The 20,149-nt window shown below is 35.9% G+C and overlaps 1 protein-coding gene across 3 annotated transcripts in view; it reads left to right on the forward strand.

The window, feature by feature from the left end:
• Positions 1 to 20,149, forward strand: part of Dach2 (dachshund family transcription factor 2) — a 476,923-nt gene that overhangs the window by 389,751 nt on the left and 67,023 nt on the right. The window contains exon 9 of one of the 3 annotated variants that reach the window (XM_029534190.1): positions 12,645 to 12,734. The exons of the other annotated variants lie outside the window; for them this stretch is intronic. Coding sequence (XP_029390050.1) covers positions 12,645 to 12,734 — 90 coding nt within the window. The remainder of the gene's footprint in view (positions 1 to 12,644; positions 12,735 to 20,149) is intronic. 3 annotated transcript variants of the gene reach the window in all.

Here is a 20,149-nt window from a genome sequence, read left to right on the forward strand (position 1 = left end):
TTACAGCTTCTGGCTATTATAAATAAGGCTGCTGTGAACATAGTGGAGCATGTGTCCTTATTACCAGTTGGAAGATCTTCTGGGTATATGCCCAGAAGTGGTATTGCTGGGTCCTCCAGTAGTACTATGTCCAATTTTCTGAGGAACCGCCAGACTGATTTCCAGAGTGGTTGTACAAGCTTGTAATCCTACCAGCAATGGAGGAGTGTTCCTCTTTCCACATCCTCGCCAGCATCTGCTGTCACCTGAATTTTTAATCTTAGCCATTCTGACTGGTGTGAAATGGAATCTAAATTATTATGGACAGGTTTCTTTAAGAAAAAAAATGACTTCATTTCAACTTCTACCTATTCTTTTTGTGATAGTAAGGCAAAAATGTATTTTTTAACTAGACTTAAATTACTGAAAGGAAAAAAGATATACTGTAAGCCTCAACATTTATTAAGTATGACAAATAAGCAGTTTATACAACTGGAGCAAACATATGCTTTCACATCTGCTTTGAATAATATCATCATAATTTTAAAGATGATTTATATCTTTGCAAAGTATAAAATGCCAACATTGCCATTATTAACAAAATTCTGAAAATAAAGAAATGCTGCTATTTTTTTCATATAGCCTAATGATTCCTGAACTTTGCAAAAGTATAATACATGTCTTAAATATTTGAACTTTGCATTGAACTTGAATATGTGAGCATGTAAAATTTATGTGTACTAGGGTTTCTTCACACTGAAGTCTTTCATACTGTATACAAAATAACTCACCAAATGACAGTTTGTTTGAATTAAATGTTCCAACTAAACTGACTATTCATTGAAGTTTGGTGTTTGATTTTATCTTTCTGTAAACTTTGCCAAGTAAATTAAGCAAGTCAATTGTGTATTATAACATTGTGTCACATGGTCCCTTGGGTGGTGACTTCATTGTCTTTTCATCTCTAAGACCCCCCATTAAAGAAAACTGGGGGATTAATCTAAAAATAATTCCAAGCAATTTTTCTCCACATTATTAGTGCTCTAATATATTCTTAAACTGTTGGAAACGTTGGTAATATGCAGTACTATTCACTTCTATTAGGTCTATTTATATTGTATAATATAATTCTGTAAAGTTCATTGTTTGCGAAGACTCATTTTGGTGTGACATCATAAATTTCTCCAGGTTATTTAAATTACTGAACATAAAGCAAAAAGAGAACTGGGGTTCTATGTAGTATAGCAACATTCTCATAACATACCAATAATAAGGCTAGGCACGTGTAGAAATAGTGGGGGAAATGAATGAGTAGAAAAAAAAACAAAAAAAAAAAAACATGGTATGGGCAAGGGACAAGCAATACTTAACAGAGGTCATTGTGCCAGAAATTTACAAGGGAAAAAACTCATTTTACTGACCCAAAAGTCCTTAGTACTGAAGGCAGAGGCTAGTAAGCTATAGCCACATGTTGCTTGCAACAATAATGGTGGATACTTGTTGTATATGGTTGCTTATAACATTTGGCTGCTTTCAGTAAATGATTCTCAAAACACATATAGATTATTGTGGGTAAGGGGAATGGAAGAGTGCATAGCTTATGATTAAAGCTTTAAATTAATGGGAGGATTGTTCTTGTGAATATTTTGAACATTGAAAATTTTATATATTTTACTTTTTATTTGTTCTCTTATATTCCATCCCAAGTGCAATTTTCTGTCCCTCCTCTCCTCCCAGTTTCTCCTCCCAATATCCCCTCACCCCCAATCTACTCCTCCTCAGGTTACCTGCAGTAAAGGTCAGGCCTCCCATGGACAGCAATCAAAAATGGCATGGCATGTTCCAGTAAGATTAGGTGTCTCCCCTCATATTAAGGCTGGACAAGTGAAACCCAGTAGGAGAAAAAGAGGTCCCCAAATCAGGCAAAAAAAAAAAAAAATGTCAGATAACCCGATTTCAACTGTGAGTCATAACACAAAAACATCAATCCACCCAAGAATAAAATATATGACAGGGTCGAGTCAGACCTATGGAGGCTCTCTGATTATCTATTCAAATTTTGTAAGCCCCTATTAGCCCAGGTTACTTGATCATATGGGTTTTCTTATGGTGTTTTTGACCCATCTTGTTCCTACAATCTTTCCTGCCTTCTTCAACAGGATTCCTCAGGCCCAATCTAAGTGTTTCACTGTGGGTCTGTTTCTATCAGTTGCTAGATAAGCTTCTCTGATAGTGATTGTGCCTGGCTTCTGTCTACATGTATAGCAGCGTCTCATGAGGAATCATTTTGTTGACTTTTTTTTGTCCAGGTATGTTTGGTTCCATCCTAGGTCTCTGTGATTTACAGCCTCTGGTAGCTGCGGCTCCAGGCAGTTTCAGGACTGAATTCCCTCTCATGGCATGGGTCTAAGGCTGGACCAATAATTGGCTGGCCACTCCCACAATTTCTGTGCCACCGTTACTCCATCACTTCTTGCAGGCAGGACAAAGTGTAGAATGAAGGTTTCATTCCAGGGTTGGTGGTCCAGTTTCCAAGTACTCCACTGGAAGTGATATAAGGTTACAGGAAGTGGCCCATTCAGGCTCCACATGTCCCATTATTAGGATTTTTTTTTTTTTTTTTGCTTTTGTAGGTTTCTTTTTAAAAGATTTTTTAAATTAGACATTTTCTTCATTTACATTTCAAATGCTAACCCGAAAGTCCCCTATACACCCCCCCCCCGCCCTGATGCCTAGCCCACCCACTCCTGCTTCCTGGCCCTGGCTTTCCCCTGTACTGAGGCATATAAAGTTTGCAAGACCAAATGACCTCTCTTCCCAATGATGGCCGACTAGGCCATCTTCAGCTACATATGCAGCTAGAGACAGGAGCTCTGGGGGTACTTGTTAATTCATATTGTTGTTCCACCTATAGGGTTGTAGACCCCTTCAGCTCCTTGGGTACTTTCTCTAGCTCCTCCATTGGGGTCTCTGTGTTCTATCCTATAGATGACTGTGAGCATCCACTTCTATATTTGCCAGGCACTGGCACAGCCTCACAAGAGACAGCTATATCAGGGTCCAGTCAGCAAAATCTTGGAGGGATATGCAATAGTGTCTGCGTTTGGTGGCTGATTATGGGATGGATTCCCTGGTGGGGCAGTCTCTGGATGGTCCATACTTCCATCTCAGCTCAGTCTCTGTAACTCCTTCCATGGGTGTTTTGTTCCCCCTTCTGAGAAGGATCAAAGGATCCACACTTTGGTCTTCCTTCTTGAGTTTTATGTGTTTTACAAATTGTACCTTGGGTATTAGCTAGCGTCACCACAGATATCTGGGCAATTCATAGAATTAGGTTTCTACTTTGCCCCCAAATTGTGATTCAATTCCAGTTGCCTCTTCCAGTACTCTCTCCCTCTCCCCTATCCTATCTGTTCCATCCTATTCCCATTCTCACATGTCCCCCAGTCCACCCAAACTATTTTATTTCTTCTTCCCAGGGAACTTCATGCATCCCTCCCCCTGAACCTTCCTCATTATTTAGGCTCTCTAAGACTGGGGATTGTAGCATTATTAAATTTACAGCTAATATCAAATTATAAGTGGGTACAAACCATATTTGTCTTTTTGGGTCTGAGTTACATCACCCAGGTTGTTTTTTTTCTCTAGTTGTATATACTTGCATGCAAATTTCATAATGCTCTTTCTTTCCTTCTTTTTTAAAAGCTGAATAATACTACATTGTGTAAATATACCATATTCATTTTATCCACTGCTTAGTGAAGGGATATCTAGATTATTTTCAGTTTCTGTATATTATGAATATAGGTGAACAAGTGTCCTTTCAGTGCATAGAGCATTCTTTGAGTACATGACAGGACTGGGACAGCTGGTTCTTTGGGTAGGTTGATTCCCAGTTTTCTACGAAACGACCATAGTGATTTTCAAAGTTTGCACTCTTAAAAACTTGGAGGAGTGTCCATCCTTAACACTTGTGGTTTTGTTTTTTTGTTTTGTTTTGTTTTGTTTGCTGTTATGTTTTGTTTTGTTTAGAATAAAGAAACAATGAGAATTTTAATGTTCTTATTCTGAAATCAATGGAACAATATAAAAATTATAAAAATCAATTACTCATTATTTTCAACTTGAGTACATTTAGAATTACATTTTTTGTACATATGTGGACATTTTTCTTTCTTTTTTTTTAATTAGGTATTTTCTTTTTTTTATATTTCAAATGCTATCCCGAAAGTTCCCTATACGTCTCGCCACCCCAGATCCCCTAAACACCCATTCCCACTTCTTGGCCCTGGCATTCCCCTGTACTGGGGCATATATAGTTTGCAAGACCAAGGGGCCTCACTTCCCAATGATGGCCGATTAGGCCATCTTCTGCTACATAGGCAGCTAGAGACACAAGCTCTGGGGGTACTGGTTAGTACATATTGTTGTTCCACCTACAGGGTTGCAGACCCCTTTAGCTCCTTGGGAACTTTCTCTAGCTCATCCATTGGGGACCCTGTGTTCCATCCAATAGCTGACTGTGAGCATCTGCTTCTGTGTTTGCCAGGCACTGGCATAGCCTCACAAGAGACCACTATATCAGGGTCCCTTCAGCAGAATCTTGCTGGCATGTGCATTAGTATCTGGGTTTGGTGGCTGATGATGGGATGGATTCCCGGATGGGGTAGTCTCTGGATAGTCTATCCTTTCATCTTAGCTCCAAACTTAGTCTCTGTACCTATATCCTTTCATGGGTATTTTATACCCTATTATAAGGGGGAATGAAGTATCTACACGTTGGTCTTCCTTCTTCTTGGTTTTCTTGTGTTTTGCAAATTGTATCTTGGGTATTCTAAGTTTCTCGACTAATATCCACTTATTAGTGAGTGCATATCTAGCGACTTCTTTTGTGATTGGGTTACCTCACTAAGGATGATATCCTCCAGATACATCCATTTGCCCAAGAATTTCATAAATTCATTGTTTTTAATAGCTGAGTGGTACTCCATTGTGTAAATGTACCACAGTCTCTGTATCCATTCCTCTATTGAGGGACAGCTGGGTTCTTTCCAGCTTCTGGCTATTATAAATAAGGCTGCAATGAACATAGTGGAGCATGCGTCCTTATTACCTGTTGGAACATCTTCTGGGTATATGCCCAGGAGAGGTATTGCTGGAGAGGTATTACTTCCAGTAGTACTATGTCCAATTTTCTGAGGAACCACCAGACTGATTTCCAAAGTTGTTGTACAAGCTTGCAATCCCACCAGCAATGGAGGAGTGTTCCTCTTTCTCCACAACCTTGCCAGCATCTGCTGTCCCCTGAATTTTTGATCTTAGCTATTCTGACTGGAGTGAGATGGAATCTCAAGGTTGTCTTGATTTGCATTTCCCTGATGATTAAGGATGTTGAACATTTTTTTCAGGTGTTTCTCAGCCATTCGGTATTCCTCAGTTGAGAATTCTTTGTTTAGTTCTGGACCCCATTTTTTAACGTGGTTATTTGAATTTCTGGAGTTCAGCTTCTTGAGCTCTTTGTATATATTGGATATTAGTCCTCTATCAGATTTAGGATTGGTAAAAATCCTTTCCCAATCTGTTGTTGGCCTTTTTGTCTTGTTGACAGTGCCTTTTGCCTTACAGAAACTTTGCAGTTTTAGTCTAAGTGGATCAAAGACCTCCACATAAAACCAGAGACACTGAAATTTACAGAGGACAAAGTGGGGAAAAACCTTGAAGATATGGGCACAGGGAAAAAATTCCTAAACAGATCAGCAATGTCTTGTGCGGTAAAATCAAGAATTGACAAATGGGACCACTTGTGGTTTTGGTCTTAGCCATTTTGACTGGTGTAAGTTGGAATCTCAGAGTCATTTTGATTTGCATTTCCCTTATGGCTAAGGATATTGAACATTTCTTTATGTGTTCCTTGGCCATTTGATATTACATTGTTGAGAATTCTCTGTTTAGATCTCAACCTCAATTTTTAATTGGACTATTTGTTTTGTTGATGTATTGTTTCTTGAGCTATTTATCTATTTTAGAAATAATCTCTAGGCCAAATATAGTATTGGCGAAAATATTTTCTCATTCTGTAGGCTGACATTTTTTTCCTATTGAAAGTATCATTTGCTTTATAGAAGCTTTTCAGTTTCAGGAAGTCTCATTTATTGATTATTGATCTTAGTGCCTGATTCATTTAGTGTTCCATTCAGGAAGTTATCTCTTGTAAAAATGAGTTCTAGGCTAGTTCACATTTCCTCTTCTGTCAGGTTCAGTGTATCTGGTTTTATGTTGAGGTCTTTTATCCACTTGGACTTGAATTTTGTGTAGGGAAATATATATTGTTTTATTTGCATTCTTCTGCATGTAGTCTGCCTGTTAGTCCAGTACTATTTTGGAAGTTGCTTTCTTTTCCCCATTGTATAATTTTGACCTTTTAAACAAAAATTGTGTGTCCATAGGTGTGTGGATATATATCTTCAATTGGATTCCACTGATTGACCTGACTGTTGCTATACCAATACCATGCAGTTTTGATTAATCTTTTTCTGTAATACAACTTGATATCAGGGATATCAAAAAAAAAAAAAAAAAAACTCCAGAAGTTTTTATTGTACAGGATTGTTTTAGCTATCCTGGATCTTTTTGCTTTTTTATTTCATAAGATTTTTCATTTTTAGATCTTGAACAGTTTTATTCATTTCCTTTCCCTGTTTGTTGGTTTGTTTCTTCTTGGCTTTCTTTAAGGTATTTATTCATTTCCTTCCATTGTTTATTTGTGTTTTCCTGGATTTCTTTAAGGTGATTATTCAGTTTCTCCTTAAGGACCTCTAACATTTTCACAAAATTGGTTTTAAGGTTATCTTCTTGAATATCCAGGGCTTGCTGAGGTAGAATAACTGGGCTCTGGTTGTGCCATAATGACCTGAGTCTTGTTAATTATGTTTGCACGCAGCCATTAGTCATCTGGATTTGGACTAATTATAGTTTAACATCCCAATTTTTTAGTTTATGGATATATAGACTTTTTTTTAAGTTTTGCTTCTGTATCTTCCCTGTACTACTGGCCTGAGTGGTCTGTTGTTTTGGTTACTGATGATTCCTCAGGTTCAATAGAGTGTATCTTCTGGGAGTTTGCTGGCCTAAATGACCTTTGGAGCTTTGGATGCCTGTATGGCTTTTAGGGTTCTAGAGTTCTTGGGTTCTGAGAACTGGCATGGCCTCTAGGGTTCTGAGTATTGGTGTTGCCTCTATAGTTCCAGGTACTCCTGTGGCCTCTGGTAGAACAGAAGACTTCTGGGGTTCTGGGTACCAGCATGGCCTCTGAGGTCCTAGATCCTGGTTTAGCCTCCAGTATTACATATTGTCTTCTGCTGGATTTGAGGGCCTGGAATTCTGGGTACCTGAGTGTCCTCTGGTAGTAAAGGGGGCTTCTGTCAGAGTTGTGGTCTGGAATATGAAAATGAGCGCCAGTGTGCTGTTGCAGGCAGTTGAGCCAGCTCTAAGGTGTGTTGACAGGCAGTAGGCAGGAACTTTACTGGGACTATGGGTACTAACAATGCATTCAGTAGAGTAAGTGGCTTCTGCCATAGTTCTTGTCAAAGATATGGAGACAAAGGAGGGATGCCTTTCTGCATATTTTAACATAGCATATTTCACCGGCATGCTAATAAGAATTATATCATACCTATAGATAAATTTAGGGATAATATCTATACTATATTGTATAATAATTGATGAACACTTTTCCTGTTTAATATTTCATTGATTTCTTTCATTCAGCACAAATATGTTTTGGCATTCATATTAATTTTAAACAGTTAGAAACGTTATTTTATTTTCAAATATCAAACTTGGGTTTTACCCTTTATTATAAGATAAAAAATGTTAAGCCAATATATTGAGCTTATAAACTCCTAGTTTACTCAGATTTTCTTACTAGATATATCTACCAAAGAGAGAATGGTTTGTATGTGTCTACTTTCTTTTATGTTCATAATATGCTGCATGGGATTTTGCTTTATTCAATGTATTTAACTGGAAAGAAAGGATTTTCTGATTAAAGTACAAAGTGGTGTTCATCCATTGGCAAACATATATATTTAGGGAACAGCTCAATGCTATGTCAATTTACATAACCAACAGAATTAAGTACTTACTTTGGACCTATGATCTCTCTGACCATACTCTTTTGAGCAGCTTTACAGTACTAGATAGAGTCTGATCTCTGGAATGAGTCTTAAATCCAACCACAGAACAGAAAGCTATTCTCATAAAATCTATCTCACTATTGCATATAAATGGGCATGTTTCTGTGGCTGGTTGGTACCGCAGTTCATAAGGTTTCTGGCAATGCATGGTTGTTGATGTCTTTTCTCACCAGCAATCTGAGTCACAGTTTCCAGCACTATAAAGCTAGCTAGCAGAAAGAAGCTTTCATCCAAGTTAAGTTCCAGCTTGATTTCTTAGCATCATGCAAACAAAATATGAAGTATCCTAAACAACATAAACTTTCTATTTTATTTTGTTCAACAACCATGAGGAATGACTTTACCACATAATGTTCAGAGAGCCTCTAGGGCCTTTCTGTTGAGCATCCTATAAGGTCATGTGTATCCAGAATTAAAATTTTCTATAAATTACCCATAATTGATAGGAGGAGATTTTTTCCAACCACACAGAATATGGTCTTATTCATTTTAAATACACATTGCTATCAAATTTTGGTTTTAAGATGGTAGGTTTCCCTATGTCTTTTACATACTGCGTTCATTTTAGAAAACTTCTACACCCCCTTCATCTTCATTATTCACCTACTCCCTCCATGCTTAAAACTTTCAGCTCCTAGTCTTTCCTCTCACTAATTTCATCTTACCTATATTCTGCTATATTCCACTTCCTTGAGGCAGTCATCTACTAAATGACCCATTTCTATATATCTGGACATTATAGTGACCTTAGAGTGAACACATAAAATTAAATATTTAAGTCTATAATCCTCATATGCAATCTGGTATAGCAACTATGGAAGTCCTTTTGAAGCTAGAAATAGAACTACCACTACCAATTTTCCATACCTGATATACCCACCGAACTTTATTTCACACCACTGAGATACTTAGAGATTCATGTTTATTAGTAATCTATTCACAATAGCTAGAAATAGAATCATCTATAGTTGAATAGATAATGAAAATGTGGTATGTCTACACAGGGAAATTCTATTATACTTAAAGAAAAATGGAAATTATGAATTTTATGTGTGAATTAATGGAACTAAAAAAATACAGAATGTGATAGCATAGTTTACAAAATTATTCATGTTCTTCCTTAATATATGGTTTGCTAATTTTGTAGTTATAAAATGTAGGGTTGTTGGCTTGCAGTATTATCTTATATGCCATAAATTTTTGTATTTAGTACAAAGGCACGCATTTCAAAAACATAAATCGAAATTATTTATGCATATCTTTCATTTATTAATTGTTAAATTTTGGAATTATCTGATATCTTTCAGCCATGGTTTTCTTATATTTAAGTTTTAATGACTTGTTTTAATTGAAATAGATTTGTATTAATTTCCCCCTTCCTTTCATCCCTCAAGATCCTCCCAGATACTGTTGAATCCCTTACATATTCTCCTATTCCCAAGTTCATAGATTCTCTTCTTTAATTATATTATACACACACACACACACACACACACACACACACAAACACATATATATGTATTTGTGTGTGTATATACATAAATGTATAAATATAACCTGATGAGTCCATTTTATGTTGTGTATATTTGGCTTCAAGTCTGACCACTCTGCGTTGGACAACTTATAAGGGCTCTTGTCCCTGGGAGAGGGCACTTCTCCTACCAGCAGTTATTTGTTGCCTGTACTTCCTTGACTAGTGGTGGGTCAAAGGTGGGGGCTTGGTATGGAAATAGTATGATACAAGAGATAAGAATTGGGAAGCAGAATGTTTGGAAGGAGAGAGGGAGGTCAACACAAAAGAAGAAAGAATGATGAGGAACAAATAACACTAAGGTTGTTTGATAAAGCTCCAAAGAGTTATGTTATCTTATATTTACCTAACTTGTACATACTACATATAAGTGTGTGTGTGTGTGTATACAGGTGTGTATTAAAATAAGGAAGATACTTGGGCTATAAATGCTCCCTGAAAAGAACAATAGATTATCAAAATCTTTGGTAGCAGTCATGATAAACCTCCATTCACAGAGCTGTTTAGGGTAATCAAAAATGATAAAGAAAATAAAGAAAAAAATGATTCCCCAAACAATGTACAATATTGTTGTAGACATTACTGCCTTTTACAGGTTGATGGTGGGCCCTTCTTGCTAAATATGGCACCCACTTAGAACAAAAGTCTCAAATAGCTCAAGCTGGTTATAACTGAAAATTTCCTGTGGTCTAGCTTTCATAGTTCTAGAAAATACTATGCAAATTGTCCTAAATATTTGTATCCAACTACAGTACCTATGAATCACAAGTACTGGCATGGCAATTATGCATAAATATAGAATGAGTGACATTCAGATGTCAGTGTATGTGTAGACATTTTATCTAGGGACATTTTTCAAACCTTAAGTTCATGTTTTACTAACTATACAAGCATTCTGATTAATTTTCATATTTTACAACTCTTAATAGCATGTAACTTTGAAAGAATTACACTATTTACATCAAGCTCCTTGAATTGATGTGGTTGTCAGGATTTCCAATTTTCTCATCTTCCTCTTAGTAGATCAAGAGTCTTTAGTAGTAATCAAGTTTAGAGGATGATATTGTTTGTGTTTTCCTTTTTTTTTTTTGATCAATATAGAAAAATACTTTTAAATTTTATTGATTATTTTTATAGAAGCACCTTTGATTTGGATTTAATATTTCCCTGAATAAAATATCATTGATTTCTATCTTTATCCTAATTTTTTCTTTATATTTGATTTGTTTTTGTAGTACCATTTGCTTTACTTACTTATGGTGGGAAACAAAAAACAAAAACCAACCAACCAAACAAAAATACCCAAAATTTAAAACAAAAATTGAAAAATAGGAAAACATTATGGATGTATTGGACCAAATCAATAGTGCAATGACTAAATCCTGTAGCTTCATGTCTGTATCCCAAGCATGTGATAAAATTATGTGAGGACTAAAAACTTTGGAATAGCAATACGTACATGCTGACTACAGCTTTTCTGGCATATCACTTATATGGGTTTAACACATTTTCTGCAGATTTTTGACAGATTGTTTTTGTTCTAGCATCTCAAGCCTTCCTTAATGATTGGTGCAGCCACATTGGCTGGCATCTCAATTTTTCCTTCAGTATATCAATAGACATTTCTCATAAGTATGATTTTTAGATTGTGCATGTCCCCAAGCCAAATATCATGTATAAAATGCCACGATCTACCATGGCATACTTCAATAGCTGGTTTCCCTTGGGATATGGCTACAGTAGCTTATTTTCTATCCTTGTAAACATAGGAAAACATTTGTGTGGATGCTGTTCCATATTGTCCTGTGTAGGCTCTATTCTCAAAAGTTTCACAATTTTACACATTTGACCTTTTGACAGATGATGCCTTCCCAGTTAATGAGATACCATCAAAGGACATTTACTGTTCCCTGGTACTATGTAACTTATTTTTGCAATAATGCTAGTTTCTTTGTCAACCGCACCTACCTTGGCCTGAATTGTATATTTAAGAATTATCTTTTCTAGCCAAGTTAAAATCACTTATTAATCATTGTAATGTGCCTTTTGCTCTAAATTCTCAGCATAAATTTGGTTAAAAGCAGACAACACTGTTCATGACACTGTATAAATGTCACGCTGTTTTGAAACTTGGCACTGGCTGAATGATAATCTATTACATGGATGTACCCTATTTCTTTCTCTGTTCATTACTTCTTAGTTATTACATTTAATGTTGTTTTGAGTATTTGTGTAGAACTTTTGTGTTGAATTATACTTTAACGTATCTTATACATACAACTGGGAATGGAATTAATGTGTCTTATAGTATCTCAACAAGATAATTACCTGAAACACTTCTACATTGGGGATTTTTGACATTTTTATCAGAAATCTATGCAAATTCTAAATTTTTGCCATTCTTGTCAACTCTTACTATTGCCTATTATTTATAATTTTATTAATAACATATGAGTGTATTGAGCTTATCTTATTGGAGTTTTGACTTGGAATCCCTGATAAAGATTGGAGTATTGTTTCTTGTAATTTTGGTACTCCTGTACATCTTTAGAGAGAGATTTACTTAAGTTTTTTATTTTTAAATTTGGATGGTTTTATTTCAAGTTTTAGATGTTGAAGTTATTTACATAGTATTTTTAGCTATAAGGCTCTGAGTTTTTCTGTAATTTTAAAATATCTCATCTCACTTTATTTTTTTATTTTTTTTCAAAATATTATTTAATTAAAAAATAAGCTGATAGAGATCACTACTTCTGTGAAGTATCAGAGATCTCTTTTAAGAAACCATTCCAAAATATATATCACTCCCTTTTCTCTAAGTGTTATAACTCTTTACTCCAAGTGTTATAACTTTAAGTCTTACACTTAGATTTAAGATCCTCTTTGAATTATTGTATTTTCTGATGGCTAGTCTACTGATTTCATTCTTTTGCATACAGATATCCAATTGTCCCAGCACCATTTGTTGAACACTTTTCTTCACTGGATTGAGTTGGCACCATTATCAAAAAAATCACTTCACCATCAAAGTAAGGGTTGATTTCTTGACTGAATTTTATCCTAAGGTCTATATCTATTCTTATGCTAGTTTTATCATGTCTTCAACACTGTATCTTTATACAAAGATTTGTAATTGGAAAATGTGAATTCATTTTTAAACCAAGATTGTTTTGGATAATTTGAATCATATACATTTCTATGAGAATTCTAGAATCAGTTTCAACACCAATTTATGCTGAAAGGCCCACTAGAATTTCAATAAGGCTAATTTTGTTCATTAAAATAGTTTTGGTGAGTTTTTCCATCTTAATATTACATACTGTGCTTCATGAACGCAAGATGTCTCTTTAGAATCTCCTTAGTCCCTCTTAATAGTATTTTCTGAATTTCAGTACATATTTTAGACATAACTATAGTTGGTACTCAATTCTGAACTGATTCTTAGCCAATTGTAAATGGAATGCTTTATTAATTTAAATTTCAGATTGTTCACTATTACTGTGTAGAAATACATTTTTTTCAAACTGATCTTGTTTTCTTCATCTTTTGGAACATTAAATCTCTAATGATCACCTATAAATGACCTGATGATTTTCTTGGTTTCCTTTATGACAGATATATATATATATATATATATATATATATATATATATATATATATATATATATTACAATATATAAATGTTTATCTGTCTATTGATATCTGTTTTTCTATTGCTCTCTGTGAGTGAGATTTCACTAGATGAAGAGAAGTGGTGAGGTTGCCATCTTTGCTTTATTCCTTATGTTCTGAAAGGAATCATTCATTATCTGCTGCTTAATTATGCAATTGTGCAGAATGTTTTTCATAGATTCTATTCCTAAGGTTGGCAGTGACTTTCTTCATCTAATTTGCCTTGTCTTCATGTAATGCAAATGTGTTAGATTTGGTCAATTTCTTTTCTTTTTTTGATTCAATGGATGTGATTCGATGGTTTGGGCTGTTTAATCAATTATCATGCAGGATTAATTGATAAACCTTAAAGTAAACTCCATTCTTATATTTTATTGTAAGAAAATAATGAGATATATTCTTCTAAGGATCTTTAAGTTGAGAATATTACTACTATATGTACTGTACAATTGTATAGAGCTGCTTTCTAGAACTTTTAGATTTTATGTAACTGAAGTTTTATACTCAGTAAGGTGCAATTCCCCATTTCCTATACAACTGTTTTCTGAAATCAGCTGCTTTCTCTGATACTATATGTTTGAGAAATACCTTAAATACACATAAAGAAAGTAGCCTGAAATCCTTTCCCACTGTGTCTAGCTTACTTTGCTCAAATGTCATGTCTTCCAGGTCCATACATGTCATAGAATGTGCCTGGGTGTTTTACTTATTTTAAACTGATTGCAATTTAAATAGTTGTCCATTATACTTTATTCATATAGTTTCAATTGGTAGATATTTCAAGAGCTTCCTTGTCTTGGCCATTTTGGATAAATAGCTATGATCATTGGTGCACAAGTATCAATCATGTTTGATTCTTTTGAACCTTTGCTTACATGTAGAAGTACTAGATTCTATGGTTCTTATTTTGAGAAACACCAATACTCATTCCTCAGGATGGCTCCATAGTTTTACATTCCTGCCAGCAGTGTACAGGTTTTTGATAATCCTACATTGTTTCTGTGTCAGTAACCTTTTTTCACCATTACCAAAATACCTGACAGAAACAGCTTTCGTGGGGTTTATTTTAGCTCAAAGTTACAAGATATTTCAGGCCATGATGGAAGAAAATTTGAGAAAACCAGAAGAGTTTAGACTGTCTGCCAGATTATGTGACAGCAAGTGACATAGTGTCAACCAACTAGGAAATGTAGGATAGGACCGTAATTATAAGTGAGTATAATTTTCAGGAGATTGTCTTTACAGGCTTGTATTTTCCAGAAAGGCCCAATGTCCCAAAAGTTCTATAACCTCCCATAACTGTGACACTAACTGAGACCTGAGTACTCAAAACATGAGCCTGTGTGGCATATTCCAGATTCAAATCATAATACTGTCAACATTTAGTATTTTTAATTACAAATATTCAAGTAAGTATGATATGCTCACATTTTATATTTCACTGTTTAGTGATTCAGAATATATTTTTATTTATCCACTAGTCATTAATGTCTTTTCTGCAGAAATTTCTATTTGGTTTCTTGTCTTTTAATCTAATTTTCGCTTTGTTTAATTTTTCTATTGTGTTATAAGTCTTATTATGGAAAGCAAAACCTGATCAGGTTTTAAAATAGATTCTATTTAATTACGTTGTTGATTGGCTATTTTCTTTTTTTAATGTTTTAAATTAATTTAATTTTTTACACTCCATATTTTATCCCCCACTCCTGCCCATCCACCATCTGACTGTTTCACATCCCATACCGCCTCCCCGCCACCCTATCTCCACAGGGATGTCCCCACCCCCCACCACACCTAACCTCTTAACACTCTGGGGTCTACAGTCTCTTGATGGTCTTGCATTTTCTCTGACTGAACCCAAACCTTGCAGTCCTCTACTGTATATGTGTTGGGAGCCTCATATCAGCTGATATATGCTGTTTGGTGATCCAGTGTTTGAGAGATCTTGGGAGTCCAGATTAATTGAGACTACTGGTCCTCCTACAGGATCGCCCTTCTCCTCAGCTTCTTTCAACGTTTCCTAATTCAACAACTTGTTTCAGCAGTTTCTGTCCACTGATTAGATGCAAATAACTGCATCTAATGCTTTCAGCTTCTTTTTGGATCTTTTGGAGTATGGTCATGCTAGTTCCTTTTTTGTGAGCACCCCATAGCCTCAGTAATAGTGTCAGGTCTTGGGGCCTCTCCTTGAACTGGATCCCACTTTGGGCCTGTCACTGGATCTTCTTTTCCTCAGGCTTCTCTCCATTTCCATCCCTGTGGTTCTTTCAGAAAGGAACAAATATGGGTCAGAGTTGTGACTGTGTGATGGTCCCCCTCTCCCTCATTTGAGGGATTGGCTATTTTCTTATGAAAAAATCATATTCTTTCTATTTATTACAATCCAGTCATTACTGCCCTCCTCATATGCCCTCCCACAGTTCCTCATCCCATTCCTCCTCTCCTATCTCCAAGAGGATATCCCCAGACCCCTCCAGGCCTCTCCACCGCCTGGGACCTCAAGTCTCTCAAGGATTAGACTCATCTTCTCTCACTAAGGCCAGACCAGGCAGACCTCTGCTGTATATGTGTCAGGGGCCTCAGACCAGCTCCTGTGTGCTACCTGGTTGCTGGCTGAGTATCTGAGAGATCTCAGGGGTCTGGGTTTGTTGAGATTGATGGACTTCCTCTGGAGTTGCCCTCCTCCTCACCTTCTTCCAGTCTTTACCTAATTCAACCACAAGGGTCCCAGACTTCAGTCCATTGGGTTGATATAAGCATCTGCATGTCTCAGTCAGCTGCTGATAAAGCCTCTCAGAGGACAGTCATGCTAGGCTCATGTCTGTAAGCACACCATAGCATCAGTAATACTGTCAGGCCTTAGAGCCTCCCCTTGAGATGGATCCCAAATTTGGACCTGTCACTGGACCTCCTATCCCTCAGTCTCTTCTCCGTTTTTGTCACCGCAGTTCTTTTAGACAGGAACAATTCTGGGTCAGAGTTTTGACTGTGGGATGGCAACCCCATCCCTCCACTTGATGCCCTGTCTTTCTACTGTAGATTGACCCTATGAGTTCCCATTCCCCACTGTTGGACATTTCATCTAAGGTCCCTTTGAGTTAAGTCCTGAGAATCTCGTCTCCCAGGTCTCAAGTACTTTCTAGAGGGTCCTCCTACCTCCCACACCTCACCAAGGTTGCATATTTCCATTCATTTTTCTGGGTTCTCTCCTGTCTCCCCATGCCCATACCTGTTCATCTCTAGATCTTTGCAAATGATATGCACATTATCAGAACATTAAGCCTTCCAATCACTTACAACATGGTACCTTTTCTCTTATTTAAGTAATTAAGTTTTCATCTATTTTTTAGCTTTCAGTTTTCAAGAGTTTTATGAAAATGGATTGATTTCTAAGTTTTAAACTGTTTTTGATGCTATATTAAATGGGATTATTTTATTGCTACTCTGTTCAGAAAGTTCATACTAATTTTTTAATCCTCTTACTTTGATAAATTGATTTCTTAATTCTGCTAATATAATGGGATTTTAAAAAGTTTGCTCCATAAAAAATTAGGATATATGCAACAAATATAATTTCACTTGTTTGTATCTTTGAAATGACTTTATATTCCTTAGGTAAAATACCTGTTAGTCATAATGTGTAATAAGTTTACATATTAAGGGATTTGATTATTTTTACTGTTTTCAATTACTCTTATTTTGCTAAGCACATTTTATTACATATTCATAGTGGGTATAGATGCATATTTTTCTTGTAATATCATTTGTTTTGCTATCCTGGAAATATAGAAATCATAGAATGAACTAAGGTAATAGAATTAGCTGTGGTGTTTTCTCTACCTTCATTGTGAGGCAAGAGGTCATCAGATGTCCTGGATTTTGAGCCACATTTGATTTTTAGCAATCATGTGGTTTCTGGGAATCAAAAACAGATTGTCTGGAAGAGCAGCCAGTACTCTTAATTGCTGAGCTATTCCTTCCAGGCCCTAAAAATTGTTTTTACCTCATATAAAGTTTTGTAACTCTCAGGTGCCATTATTTGGATCATTAGCTTATAAACTAGTAATAATTTCTCCAACCAACTGCAAATATGTATAGTATATTTGTCTTCTTTTTATCTAGATTACTTTTGAAAATGGGTAAAACAGAATTTGTATATATCTAGTTATAAGGAAACTAAATATATTTTCCTTTTAATGATATTTCTATATATCTGTCAATATATTATTATTTGCTTAATGTTAAACAAATTAATTCAAGGTAATTTTTATTTAAATGAATAATTACAATGTTTATAGCATAATATCATATAATAGTTATTGCAATCACAAAACCTCAAAATTTTGTTTCATTTCCTCTTCTAAGAAAAAGTTTAGCAAAGATTTAATTCTTGTTTTTGTGTGTTTTATTTTTAATTTTATTTATTTTATTTGTACAAGTACACTGTAGCTGTCTTCAGACACACTGGAAGAGGGCATTGGATCCCACTACAGATGGCTGTGAGCCACCACATGCTTTCTAGGAATTGAACTTCAGACCTCTGGAAGAGCCGCTAGTGGTTTTAAACACTCAGCCACCTCTCTAGGTCCAAATATTTAATTATTAACTTAATCCAAATTCCTTTCTTATAACAACTATATTAGTTAAAAATTAATGAAAACTTGTATTTATAATTCTTCTTAGTGATGAAAATGTAAATGCATTTTTGTTTAAATTATAATCAATAAAGAAAAGATAATATAAGTAATATAATAATGCTAAACCCTGAAATCAATAATTTACGTGGGAATTGTGAAATAGAATTTTAAAAACTCACAGTTTTCACATAGATATAGGATGATAACTTGTATCATTATTATTAATTACAACAAACATTTTTATAAACTAGTTTTACCTGTCTTGTGCTTTCATGTTCTGGGAGGTTTATGTTGTAAGAAATTTTAGAGCCTTACCTCAGGATGGTCATAGATAATAAGAGAATATTACCAAATAAATTATTGCATTCTTCAAATAGGGATATTTTTCCTTGACTTTACTGTACTGTGTAATTTAATATATATTTAATAAGTTTTTGTAATTGACATGACTAGTACCATTTAGAATGCTTGTATCTGATATGCCAACAGTTGGTAAATGGCTCCAAAAGTTTGAAGAAAAATACTAAAATGTCTTATATAAGGAAAGAAAGAGATATGGGGAAAGAATTAGCAGGGGCCTTCCCCAGGGTGTGGACAGAGTGGCCTGTGAGTAGAGGTAAGAAGCTGTCAATAGAGGCAAGTTAGATGTGGTGATCAAAGGAGTCCTGCAGCCCTGATCAACTAGAAATCACATTGCTTCCTTAATTACACGGGTTTTATAGAACAAAGACAAATTAGTGAATATCCGAAGGAGAAGTTACATTGTATTGTGTACGCACATGTGTTTTATTTTTCACTACATGCTAGGGGTTACAATTTCAGTCACAATTTGGAAGAACAAATAGGCCTTAAGGTCTCCATCTGCACCCTGGAGTTAACCCTGGGTGTTAACCCTAGAAGTGGCACAGCTCTCTGGACCCAAATCCCTCCTGGAGAGAGATGGTCTCCCAGGAGTGTGGTCACTCCTAAGTTCACAGGTGAGACAAGCATTTTTGCTCCAATAACTGGCCAAAGAGGGATCTGCCAGGAGACCACAGAGCTCAAGAATCACAGGATCCTTCCAGTCTCCAACTGGAAGTTAACCCTGTGGCACAGCTCCCTGGGCACAAATCCTGCTGACATACCTAAGATCACAGACTCACAGGCTCACAGGAGGGATATGCCAACTAACACCAGAGATAACCAGATGGCTAGAGAAAAGTGTAAGAACCCAAACTACAGAAACCAAGGTTATTTGCATCATCAGAACCCAGTTCTCCCACCAGGGTATGTCCTGGATAACACAACACACCAGAAAAGCAAGATTCAGATTTAAAATCACATCTTATGATGATAATAGAAGACTTGAAGAAGGACATAAATAACTCCCTTAAAGTGTAGCACACAGAGAGACTGTTTGGAGAAAATATAACAGTGATACCTGCCAGTAGGAAGCAGGGCACTGCAGCTGCAGCAGCAGCAGCAGCAGCAGCATAAACAAAGTGAGGTCAGCACAGTAAGGCTAGCACATCAGAGGCTTCAAAACATAAAAATAAAAACACACCTGAGAAAGGGACACTGTTTACTCATTAAGAGATCAAAATGTACCCTTGAAGAAAGCATTTCTAACTGGTTTTAGAAAGCAAAAGGAATGAATGAAAAAAAAATTCATTCATTTGAGAACTTTGGTGAAGAAATTGATAATTCTATGAATGCAAAGCTAAAAGACTGGCATAAACCCTTGGAGAAATGCAGGTGTTTGGACGGGTGAAAAAGTTACCAAGAAAAAGGAGAGGGGGTGGGGGTGGGGGTAAGAAAAGCACTGAAAAGGGATGGAATGCTTGTTGAAATAATGAGGCATACAGAGATTATAAAGAGCTCTACTGCAGGCATAGGATTAGTCCTGCAGTGGAGAGGACCAGCTCTTCTGACAAAGAACAACAAAAGATTCATTGAAAAGATATCCTGAGATATTGTAGGAAAGGAGGTAACTTCACACTTAGAACAAGTTACCCCAGCGTCTGTATAAATGGCATTTTTGGTGAATCAACTATGTCAAGAATAAATTATGCACAACGAAGAAGAAGAAGAAGAAGAAGAAGAAGAAGAAGAAGAAGAAGAAGAAGAAGAAGAAGAGGAGGAGGAGGAGGAGGAG

The sequence above is a fragment of the Mus pahari genome, chromosome X, assembly GCF_900095145.1.
Source record: "Mus pahari chromosome X, PAHARI_EIJ_v1.1, whole genome shotgun sequence".
Lineage (NCBI taxonomy): Eukaryota > Metazoa > Chordata > Mammalia > Rodentia > Muridae > Mus > Mus pahari.